Source organism: Tupaia chinensis, unplaced genomic scaffold (genome assembly GCF_000334495.1).
Source record: "Tupaia chinensis unplaced genomic scaffold, TupChi_1.0 Scaffold147038_1, whole genome shotgun sequence".
NCBI lineage: Eukaryota > Metazoa > Chordata > Mammalia > Scandentia > Tupaiidae > Tupaia > Tupaia belangeri.
Window position 1 is genome coordinate 1,124,549 of NW_006206889.1, and position 12,220 is coordinate 1,136,768.

General features: G+C 53.5%; 1 protein-coding gene across 4 annotated transcripts in view; it reads right to left on the bottom strand.

Moving 5' to 3' along the window:
• The window catches only part of CBS (cystathionine beta-synthase), a 28,438-nt gene extending 16,224 nt beyond the window's left edge, over positions 1–12,214 (bottom strand). For 3 of the 4 annotated variants that reach the window (XM_006169427.1, XM_006169426.1, XM_014584542.1), the window contains exons 1-6: positions 12,181–12,214; positions 8,471–8,684; positions 4,114–4,220; positions 986–1,120; positions 482–561; positions 193–327 (exon numbers count right to left, since the gene is read on the bottom strand). In XM_006169427.1, coding sequence (XP_006169489.1) covers positions 193–327; positions 482–561; positions 986–1,120; positions 4,114–4,220; positions 8,471–8,676 — 663 coding nt within the window. In that variant the 5' untranslated portion in view covers positions 8,677–8,684; positions 12,181–12,214. Of the gene's footprint in view, positions 1–192; positions 328–481; positions 562–985; positions 1,121–4,113; positions 4,221–8,470; positions 8,685–9,505; positions 9,570–12,180 lie in introns of all 4 variants that reach the window. The other variant, XM_027768632.1, reaches the window with a different exon arrangement.
• Between the last annotated feature and the right edge of the window lie 6 nt (positions 12,215–12,220).

The following is a 12,220-nucleotide window of genomic DNA, read 5'->3' on the forward strand; positions in this document are numbered from 1 at the left end:
TAGCCCTCCTCCATTCCACCCAGCTCTGAGGACTCACCCAGGTCCAGGGAGAAACCAGCAGCCATGAGCAACGCTGGCCACCCCACGCCCGCTGCAGCTATGGCACCCTCAGGTCGCTGGCAGAGCTCCCAGGAAACCACCCTACTGAGGCACCAATCTCTGCGTATTTACCTCCCAGGCCCGGTGCCTCACCTGGTCCAGTATGTGAGAATTGGGAATTTCATTCTTCAGCCGCCAGGCCACCCCCACGTGTGACTCGGGAGAGTCAAACCTGGCATTGGTGGGAGTCCTCACGATCTCAGCCCCCAGGGCCCGCAGGACATCCACCTGCACCAAGGGAAGGTCGTGGCCTCGATTATCTTCCCACCAGGCACCTACCCCAAGCAGAGCAAGACCCACCCTGCCAGCCCCACCCTATCTCCCAGCCTCACCCTGCAAACTCAGCCCTGTTGGCCCTCCTGTGCCCACCCCGCAGACTCACCTTCTCCGTACTCATCTTCTCCGGCATCACGATGATACAGCGATAGCCCTTCACTGCGGCAGCCAGGGCCAGCCCAATCCCTGAGGGCAGCATGCAGAGTGTGAGAGGGGACCATACCCCCCAAACCCTGCCCACCCCTGCCTGGGACGCCACAGACATGCCGTGTGCAGTTTCATCTGGAAGGCCTGGGGGAAGGGTCCTGCAGGACCAGCACAGCCTCCTTCTGCCCTCGAACGACGGGGTTAAAGAGAGAGCCAGAGGCTTCCGAGCGCGCTCAGAAAGAGGAGCACGTAAAGCCAGCTCCTCTGGGCCAAGCCCTGGAGCTGACCTGGGGGCACCCCCAGATGCAGGCGTGCCCACACAGGCCGATGGCAGATGTCAGGGGACGCTAGTCTGGGGCTCACTCCTGTACACAGGCACAGCTGCCAACCACACTGTGCCTTTCTCTCTTGTCCACAGCCTCAGCATAGGCAGAGGAGAGCCCGAGCCAGCCACTGCACCCACCTGTGTTCCCAGATGTGGGCTCGATGATGGTGTCCCCGGCTTTCAGAGTCCCTTCTCTCTCGGCATCCTCGATCATGCGCAGGCTGATGCGGTCCTTCACGCTCCCGCCCGCGTTGAAAAACTCACACTTGGCCACTGGGAGCCAGAGAGGAGTCCTGAGAGAAAGCCCCTGGCCTCCCGCTGATCCTGTTTACCCCTCCCCTTCGCCTGATCTGCCCAGGATGGGGGCCAGGTTTATTTGTCTGAAAATGCCCACCTCTCCAAGCCTCCCACATCGGTGGCTGGGAGCTTGCTGGTCAGAGCTGCAACCCCAGCCTGCCCCACCCACCCCTGCAGACCACGCGGCAACAGAGTGAAGGCACTGAGGAGCCCTCTGGCTCATGGGTCAGAAAGAGCCCCCTTGGGCCAGCACAGCCTCAACAGCGAAGAGCTGGGTACTCAGCGGGCAGCTGGAGCTGAGCCCCCACCCTCCCAGTGGGGCAGGTGTTGCAGCCACACTCAGTGGTCTCTACCAGACCCACCCACGTCCTGAAGGCACGGCCCCCAGATCATGCCCCTGCTGGCCAAGCCACTAGGACGACCCTACATCCTCCTCCTGGCCCATGGAGTGTGCTCTGTGCTCTTCACTCACGACAGACATGTTTTCCCTCTTGGGCCAAGGCCTGGGCCTGTGCTCTTCCTTCCTATTGGAAGGTGTTCCCTCCCCATCTCTTTGAAGTGCGTGGCTTTTGAAAGGCGGAAATGCTAGGCTGCACTAGATATGATGTGAAGGACCGATGTGAAGGACTGAGGACCTGCCTACCACACCTGACAAAAAGCCTTGTCCTCCTGCCCACCTTGTCTTGGTTTCTGAAGGCCACCACCAGGCAGACATCAGCCCCAGGGCAGCCGAAGTGCTGTGTGTGTGGCTGGCCTGTCCCTAGGGCCTGGCTATGCTTTGCACTATGCAGTGTTCAGTCAGACCCTCCTGACCAGCCCTCGGGAAAGCCAGCCCGGAGCAGGATCAGAGCTGACCAGCCGAGGGCCTAGCTGGCTGCATTCCCAATCAGGGCCTTCATTTGTCCGTGAGATGGGCATGCCAAAACCCACTCCAGAGGCCGCTGCCGAGTGTAGAGGCTGCGTGCTATGGAGTGTGGTAGTGCAGGCCCAAACCTGCTGGGTATGAGTTAATGGTCTCTAATAGCAGAGCAGTGAGCTCAGAGCAGGCCCTCCTGGGCACTGGGGTCTCCAGGAAGGCGGCTGTTCTGGTGCAGTCTATGAGCCCAGCTCTGCTCACAAAGCTAGCTTTCACTCACTCAGAGAAGCCTGCCACACAGCCCCTCCTGTGAGTCAGCCCTCGGTCTCCAAGGCCCCGTCCTGCACGCTCCTGTGCCATGCCCACTGCAGCGCCCTCTCTCTCTCTCTCTTTGTTATGGGACACGTGCACTGTATGTACTCTGACCGTGCAGTTGGCACATGGGATCCAGGGCCTTAACCACGACACCTGCTGGCCCCATTTCTCCTTTATTTTTAGATTTCTGCCATAGGGTGCACGTGCTTGCCAGAGATAGAGATAGAGAGAGAGAGAGAAAGTGAGAAATTATCCCCCAGTGGGGGTAGCCACACCCTCAATCCTTCCTTCTCCATTTTCCTCTAGGGATTGTGGGCACACACACATGTGTACCTCGTGTGATTTTCAAGCCACCAAGTCTGGGATTCCAACTGCGGTTGACCATGTGAAGATCCAGTACCTTAGCCACCATACCATCTGCTGGCCTCCATCTCTGCCCCTTCTTCTTTTTTTTTTTTTTAAGAATTATTTTATTTGACTTTATTTATTTTAATTTGACCAGAGAGGGACAGAGTATGAGAAAGAGAGAGTGAGAGAGGAAAAGTGAGAAAGCAAGACGCCAAGTCCCAGACTCGAACTGGGTGAGCCATGTGGCAGTCCAGCGCCCTTAGCCACCCTTAGCTACCACGGCACCTGACGGCCCTCATCTCTTCTTTTTTAACAGGAACCTCAGAGTGTAAATGTCCGATCCAAGTTACTGGCTCCCCACCTCTTCTCAGTACTTCTCCCGCCCCTCCTCCCCCTCTTGCTCACTTGCCCCCCCAAGCTCCTCAGACACACAAACCTGCCCCCTCCCAGGATCTCTGTATCTGCCCTTTTCCTTTCCTCTGTGGGATGCTGAGGCCACCCAGAACCTGGGCTCTTGGTGACAGATCCCCTCCACCCCCTGGGTTCTAGGACCAGCTTCCTGCAAAGAACCACCCTTCCCAACAACTTCAGTAAGACTCTCAGGTGACCCTGTGCTTGTTTAGCACAAGTCCGGCCATGGAGCCTCCAAATTCCCATTGTTCACCTCGCTCATGACTGCCAATGGTCAGTCCCCATGAAGCTAGCACAGCAGAGACAAGCGCTTCCTCTGAGGCTGGGAACTGAGGGCCTGTTACAGTCACGTGGCCCACCAGAGCTTGTCTTTGCCTCCCTACAAAGCCCAAGGCCAACCCACTGCACTCAATCTCTTCAGTTGCTCAAGTTTCACCTTTGACCTCTGCCCAGATTGTCCCACCTACTTCCTTCACCTTTAGGCCTCAGCTCAAGGTTACCCCAAGGGCTCTGGTATGGCCACCTTGGTCGCCCGCTAAAACATCAACCTGATGTATTTTCTTTTGTAACTTCACTGGTATCACCACGACCACTTATTACCTTGCATCCTGTCTTTTCTGTTTTTTTTTTTTTTTTTAAATGGCAGAAGACGCATGTACTCATGAGACAGAGAGAGAGAGAGAGAGAGAGAGAGAGAGGGAGAAAGCACCCCCAATGGGATATAGTCACACTACAATCCCTTCTCTTCTATTTCTTAATCCTGTCAAGATTTTGGGTTCTCTCTCTCTCTCTCTCCTCTCTCTCTCTCTCACACACACACCTGCCATGTTTTACAAGTTGCCAGAGCAGGGATTTGGGTTGGACGAGTGGAGTCTGACACCCTTAACTATTAGGCTAGCCCATAATTGGTTCATTTCCTGATCCTGCTGCTTGCACCTCCACCTAGAGCCTTGTCTAAGGGGCCGTCTCATCCCCCCAGGCCCACCCAGCCACTGCTGGGCCCAGATGGAGAAAGCCCCCTCCAATGCCCGGCACTCACGGAGCTCACACTTCAGGCCAAAGTTCTTCCCAATCTTGTTGATTCTGACCATGGGGGTGTCCCCAATTTTCTTTAGAATATCTGGCAAGATTTTTGGAGATTTTGTCCTAAAATAGAGGAGTCCACAATTATTCTGGGGAAAAAAAAATTTTTAAAACAGTCTGAGGCTTGGCAGTTTAAGTGCATTGTTTAAAAGAAATCAAGAATCAAAGAACTGACTTGAAGGAATCTGGGTGGTTACACAGATCTCTGTGGGATAAAAATGACCGTCATACACACACACTCCGGACACAAATCCCCAAGCCCCTAAAATACACACCTGAAACACAGACACCTATGAAACCCAGATGGCGTCTACAGTTCAGCCAACAGCACCGTACCATCCCCAACTTCCTGCTCATCCAAGACGTGATCTGTGGAAGCTGAGTGAAGGGTTCAAAGGCCCTCTCTCTATTATCTTTGCAACTTCTAGTGAGTGTTAAATGATTTCCAAGTGAAAATTTTAAACACTGACTTCAAAACAATAGATTCAGATCTTCTCCATAGAAAGTCTTTTTCTTTTGATTTTGCTATAGGATGCATATGCTCGGTGGAGAAAGAAAGTGAGAAAGCACCCCCTGAGAGAATAGTCACCCAACAATCCCTTCTCCTCCCTTCTGCTCCCGAGACTTTTGGGCACATACATGTGCCTGTTTTTCTTTTAAGAGAGATTTTGCTATAGAGCGCATGGTGAGAAATCACCCCCAGGGGGGATGGCCATGCTGCGATCCCTTCTCTTCCATTTTCCTCTCAGGATTTTGGGCACACGCATACACACATGCGCCTGGAGTGAGTTTCAAGCTGCTGGGCCTGGGACTCAAACCGTGGTCGACTACCTGAGAGTCCAGAGATGTAACCATTACACCATCTGCTGGTCTCACCTGGTGTGTTTATTACGCCACCGAAAATGGAACTCAAATTGTGCAGACATGTGGGATCCAGCTGCCTTAACCACGCCACCAGCTGGCCCAGCTGAGGAACTTCAGTTTCTTAGATCTCTCCTTACCTGCCTACTGGGATGTCTGCTTTTCTTTCATTTTCTTTGATCAAAAAATGATCAGCTAATCCCAGGGCAGATTCCTCAGACCTCCGACCTTGGACAGTGACAATGACACCACGAGCCACCCAGACTCCTGGCATTGCATGGAAGAGTCCTGGCACAGGTGAGCTGAAAGGCTGAACTCGGGATTGAAAGCGCACAGAACTGGGTCACTCTTGCCCCTGGGGCCCCCAGCATTCATCCCCCCTACCGGCAGGCGACAGGCCTGAGGCTGCATTCCTGTACCTTTGTATATGCAAACCACAGTCCAGGAGGTTTCTAAGTGGCCCTGCACTACTCCTGTCCTCCTCTCCCTCAGGGACAGATGCCAGTCCCCGTTTTCTGACTGTCTGTACCAACGCCAGACTCACTGAATATTCGCCTGGAAATATGTGCAACTCACAGTGGTCTCAAGACCTGCGATGGCATCCTCACCCTCGGATTCGACTCCCTGACCCAGACTTGCGTATGGGCGCCTACACCCTAGGTGGGCCCTGCCCCTGAGGAGGGGGCGGGGCAGTGGAAGGAACATGTGGGAGTAGGGAGAAGCCACCCAAGGCCCAAGCAGGCCAGGGGTTGATGGGACCAGGCTGGCAGAGAGCTCCTGACTCAGCTCTGGAGGACACCAGGCAGGAATCCAGCCCTAGGGCCATGGTGGGGTGGGTTCTCTCAGTTCAAGACCAGGAGGCACAGAGGTGAGCTCTGCATCTCCCATGGGGGAGGGACGGGGAGAAAGGCATATTCCCCTGGGCAGAGAAAAGGACCAGTGACAGCTCAGGTTGCTGTCAGCAATGGGGCCTGGGCAGCTGCAAAATCAGCTGGGAAGTTTGCAGAGGTGACCGGGGCCTCAGTCACAGAGATGACAATGTGGAGTCATCTTATCTCACCTGACAGGCCAGGAGGCCACAGGGGAAGGGGTGGGACAGCCCCAAGAACACCTGAGAATAACCCCGAACTCCCGACCATCAGGGTAGCCCTCATTCCCCTCTGCCATCTGCTCCCCACACTGGCTCTCCTGGGCCCCTCCTAACCTATAACCCTCAGTAATCCCCTTCCTCAGATCCCTCATGGCTGGCACCTTCTGGTTACGAAAAGGCTGCCTCACCACCTCACCCTCATCCCAACACCCCACCTGCTTTCAGTATCAGGAATCTTCAGTGACTGCATCTCCCTCCAGGGAACCTCAGTCTAGTGTTTGGGGGTGTCCTCCCAGCCCTGTGCCACCAATGACATCCCTGAGTGAGAGTGCGCACAACCTGGGTCAGTGCCCCCGGACTCTGCATTGAGGACGAGATGCCAGCCCCGAGGGTGCTCTGTGGGGATGAACTGGCCCAGTCTGGGGCCCGGGTGTAATTCTATCTCATAGCTTGGACAGTGGTGTTCCTGCCCGGGCCCTGGACTCAGAAGCTCAGGAATGCAGGTCTTCTTGCCAGCCCACGTCTGAGGCCACACCCTGGTCTTGTGAGGGCCTCTCGCCCACCGCCCTGGTCTGTCTTGGCAGGAGGGCTCATCCTTCTGCCCGTCCCCCCGCCTGAGCTTCCAGCACTGAGATACATTTCACGCGCAGGGCTTCTGGGTTTGTGTTTTCATTTCTTCCTACTGACCCCACTGAGAATGCACCCCCGACACACTCTGTTTTTTAAATCAATAACTACAACTGTCAGTAGCAGCAGACACAGAATAAGAATAAAACACCTGAAAGCACTTTCATCCATTTGTTCTACTTCAAGGAGATTCTACTAAGAAAATAAAATCCCAAAACTGAGTGAGTTCGATTTAAGTTTCATGATGGGGCAGGGATTTTTCTTTTTTCTTTTTTTTGACCAATGTATTTTCTGTACTTAAAAAGAGTAATATAAGGATGATGATGTTTACAGGGTCTCCTGGCAGCCCAGAGTTAGCAGAAAATTGCAACTAGATCAGAAGTGACCTAGAAATACAGTCTTATTTCTGCAGTCTACTAGTGAGGCACTTCGTAAAATCTCTGTGAACAATTAGGAGATTGTTGAATACTTTACATTTCATTCCTGAAAGAACTCAATAGCTTACAAAAGAGATGAAATGTGGCCTAAGGGACGATACGAGTATGAGAGGGTTCCAAGAGAATGAGTACCTCCTCAAAGTCACCCCAGTGTTCTGCTCTCTAACAAAAAGAAAAATCATTTCACCGGGGCCAACAGGTGACATAGCAGTTATGTCACTGGACTCCCACATGGTCATTCGCAGTTTGAATCCCAAACCTGGTGGCTTGAAAATCATGCCAGGCACGTGTGCGTGGGTGCCCAAGATCCCAGGAGGAGAATGGACTGTGGGGTGAGAACATCCCCTCTGGGGAGTGATTTCTCACTTTCCCTCTTACTGTTTCTATCCCCTCCACCCCTGCCCCCTGTAAGCACATGAGCCCTGAGGCAAAAACCTCTTAAAAAATAAAAAATAAAAATCAAGGAAGAAAAAAAAAAAAAAAAAAGGAAGGGTAATATAATAGATGCTTAATAAAGATTTGTTGACTGATCTTTATCTAATGCTTTCCATTGCAGTTATTTAAAAAGAGATCATTGCAACCATCTACTTACCCATAAGAGGACTTAAAAATGAGTATTTATGGGGCGGCTCCATGACCTAGTGATTAAGGGAGCTAGATCCCATATCATTGATCGAGTGGTTGAAATACTGGCCCTAGCAGCTTGAAAAACACACTGGGTACGCGTGTGTGCGCCTCAAATGCTAAATGAGGGAAGGATAAAGGAAAATGGCCTGTGGTGTGACCATGCCCCATGGCGGGTGCTCTCTTCCTCTTTCTCTCTATTTCTGTCTCTCACAAGTGCACGCACCCTCTGCCAATTTTTTTTTTTAATTATGGTTTATTCATCCAACAGTCTCTGTCCCATCATAAACAATGTTCCCTACAGAACATTTAGTGACCAGGGAGTGTTTGTGGCCGAGAGCTAAATAGGAGACCACAGGCACAATCCTGATTACTGAAAGGAGATGTACTCACCTGTCGAACACCTGTGGGTCCAGACAGACCTGGGTGAGAAATCTCCAGCACTCACTCAAAGCCTGTGGCCTGGGCACATTCACTTACTCAGCAAGCACGGCCGGGGACAGGCCTAGGTGCTGGCTGCAGTATCTTGGCCTCTTAGCACTTCAGCTGACTACACTCACCCACCCCAGCTCACGGAGCACCTACGGTGACACTGGGGATCACAACTGAGTCAACTGAGTCCCCTGCCCACCAAGGTAAACGATAATCCTTCTGTGATCGAAGCTGTGACTTACGGGGCAGTGTGGTGATGCGGGGAGTTGGCGACAGGCTGGCCCAGTGTCCAGGTGCATCTGCTTGGGGCATCGGGGCGAATCCACAGGTGCTCCTTAATCTCCTTGTCCGCTGGGGGCCCCTTTTCCAGGCTCCCTCTCCCTGAGTGGGCCCCTGAGAGTTGGGGGCATCCTGCAGCCCCTTCTGCTGAGGATCTCTCGGAAGGCATGCTGAGATCTACCAAAGAGAGGGGAGAGACGTCAGTTCGGCTTCATCCTGTTCGATCTGGCAAATCTTGCTTACCCACCCTCTCCGGATGTGGGGCTCCAGGTATCCAAATAAGTCCAAGCATAAAAATACAGGCTCCAGCTGCTGCAGACGAGTTTGGCCATTTCTCAAAAGGTTAAACATAGAACTACCATATGGCCCAGCAATTTGACTCCTAGGCATATACCCAAAAAAAGGACACAGATATTTGCACACCATGCACATAGCAGTCTTTTGCACAATAGCCAAAAGGTGGAATTGCAGTGTTCACTGCATGGATAGAAAACATGCAGTCTAGACACACACTAGAATATTATTCAGACATAAAAAGGTGTGGAATTCTAACACCTGCTACAACACAGATGAACTCTGAGGGCGTTATGCTCAGTGAAATAAGCCAGTCAAAAGGACAAACTCTCCAGTCCCACTTATAAGAGACCCCTAGAGTAGTTCAATGTCCTGTGTCTGGCTCATACAAGCACCCAGGCAAACTCACCAAGGTAGAGGTTCCGGGGGAGGGGGAGTGACTGTCCCATGGGTGCAGAGGGCACAGGTTTTGCCAGGTACAATGAAACACTTTGGGTATAAACAGTGATGACAGTGGCATGGCATCGTGACTGTATACCACCACAGACTTCTATACTGATTCTGGAGAGCCATGAAGGAATGCTCGCCCACATCATGTCAGCTTCAAAGACCAGGACTGAATTTGGCCTCTTTGGGCCTCCGTTCATTTTCCACATTCAACAGGAAGATCAAGTCCCCAGCCAAGTGCCATGGCCCTCACTCACCAGGCTGTCTGAGAACTCACACACCTCGAGCTCTATAAGGAGACAGTGAAATGTAACTTGGGATCTGGAACAGAAAAAGGGAGCTGGGGAACAACTGCGGAAATTGGATGAAAATATGGAGCTGACAACGATCTGTCACTGTGTGACAGTGTAGTCATTCAGGATGGCAGAGTGGAACTCTAGATGCTGTTGTCTCTTTTTCCTTTTTTTTTTAAGAGAGAGAGATTTTTTGCTATAGAGCGTGTGCATTTGCTGGAGACAGAGAAACAAAAAGTGAGAAATCACCCCCTTGGAGAATGGCCATGCCGCAATCCCTGCTCCTCCATTCTCCTGTCAGGATTTTGGGCACGCACATACATGTGCCTGGCGTGAGTCCACATGGGAGTCCAGTGACCTAACCAGTATGCTATCTCCTGGTAGCACATCAGCTCCATTTTTCTATAAACTGAAAATTGTTGTTGAAAAATGTATCGAAGTGCCAGCAGGTGGCGTATGTGCCCAAAATCCCAAGAAGAGAATGGAGAAGGGATTGTGGACTGGCTATACCCACTGGGGTATGACTTCTCACTTTCCCTCTTGCTGTCTTTCTGGTGAGTGCATGCCCCCTGTGACAAAAACCTTCAAAAACAAAACAAAAACCTATTGAAAGGGCTAGCAGGTGGTGGCGGGTTAAGGTAGCTGGATCCCACATGGCTGACTACACAATTCAAATCCCGGTGGCTTGAAAATCATGCTGGGTATGTGTGTGTGCATGCCCCAAATCTCCAGAGAGTGGAGAAGGGATTGTGGAGTGGCTCTTTACTTTTCCTCTCTCCCGACAGTGTACTTGGTCTATAGCAAAAACAAAAACAAAAATTGAAAAATAAGTTGCTGGAGCCGCCTGGGCTTGGAAAGCGCCTTTGAGAAACTCGGAGAGGAGATACAGTTCAGGGTCTCTGGGCACAGCCCCATCCAGACACCAGTCCTGCAACTCCCCAGCTTCCAGTTTGCTATAGACAGTCAGAACTGGATTTAATAACGGTTTATTCATTCTCATATGCCCTGTGCCATCCGTCCCACCCCCACCTCCGCTGCCTGGGCAACTACAAAGCTTTTTATCTATTTATCCCCGGCCCCACACAACCCCCCATACAACCGCTGAAAAGAGCGATTTCGAAACAGCCATTTCTCCTCACTTGAGTTGTGAATGAAAGCTCTTGGGCCGGTTAATCCAGTTCACTTCTTTGGGCCAACACCTCCCAGGTTGCCCCAACCCTGCACTGCTGCCATTGGCCAGGACAGGTGCGACCCTACCGGGTTCCCTGTCTCCTAACACAGGTGGCCAGAGCAGACTGGCGCCCAGCAGACACCACAGCACCCAGAGAAGCGGTACCACGGGTCTCCTCACACCTTTCCAATAAAACAGGCCGGTGGTTCCAGTCCTAGCATGCCTCCGCGTCAGAGGCAGACCAGCGGTGGCCCTGGCCTGTTGATCACGAGCCACACTAGCCAGAACGCCTTGTAGACCCGCCCACGATGGACGCAAGCGCCCGAGCCTCGTTTCTGGAGACTCGCCTCGCACTGGCGCACAAGGTGACGGGCTGCTGGGTGCACAGATCCCAGGGGGTCTCGTCTCCGCTGAACCCAAGGGTGTTGGGCCGGAAGCTCGTTTGACTACCCGCGTCCTAAGCCCAGGGTTCTGGTCTGCCGGGCTAGGATCTCCCGCGGCGACAGTACCTAGTGGGCAGACGCACCTGCGTCCTGGGGAGGGGAGCTCACCTGGAACCCAGGACGGCTCCGCGCGCACCTTAAGCCACACAGCCCCCCTGGAGTCACGACGCCCCTAAGGACGCCCCTGCACCCCAGCGAGAGGTGGGCCCAGAGGGAGCTGGTTAGGGCTGCATGTGTGGACAGCAATAAACGAATATGGGAGTCTGAGGCTCTTGGCGAGGTAGGGAAGGGGAAGACGGAGGAGGGGTCAGGAAACATTTCTGTCACTCGGCCTTCGGAAGGGACACTTTAGGTCAAAGTTTCGGACTAGGACACTCAGGAAACTCTTGGAAAGCTACGCGTTTTGCTCTGCCGCCCCTCCCCCACTCGCCGTCCGCACTCCCGGCTGACCCATCCACCTCTCCTGGGATTCCCGCAAGTGGAAGGGTCAGGGCAGAGCCCCGCGTGCCCTGCACCCACCCCCCACCCCGAGCAAACACCCAGCTCACGTGCCGCCCGCGCAACCACCTCAATATTTACCCCCACCCCACACAATCGGCGGGAAAGAGCGATTGCAAAACAGCCATTTCTCATCCAAAATGCAGCAAAAAATCAATGACAGGCATCGAAACAGTACAACTCCCTAAAACTTCCACCCAGGTCCCTGCTCAGTGCCCCAGAGATCGTGGACAGCGGGGTCCTGCTCTGCAGCCGCGGAGCCTGAGGTGGGGACTGCGGGCCACGTGGAACGCAGTCCCTGGTTTCAAGGGGTCTGGACTAGGGGGAGGGGAGAGCCCAGGAGGTGGGGGGATCTGATCGCCGCAGCACCCGAGAGGCGTGCGGGGCACGGGGCTGGTCCTGCTCGGCAGTGTCCAGGTGCAGATGATGCAACTCCGGGCGGTGCCTGGGGGGAGTGCCGGGCAGGGAAAACCCCGGATCCGGGCCGGGACCTTCGGTTCAGCGCAGGGCGCTGGGCCTGCGCTCACCTGGATCGAAGCGCGGGAAAGAGGGGCTGGGCCAGGCCAG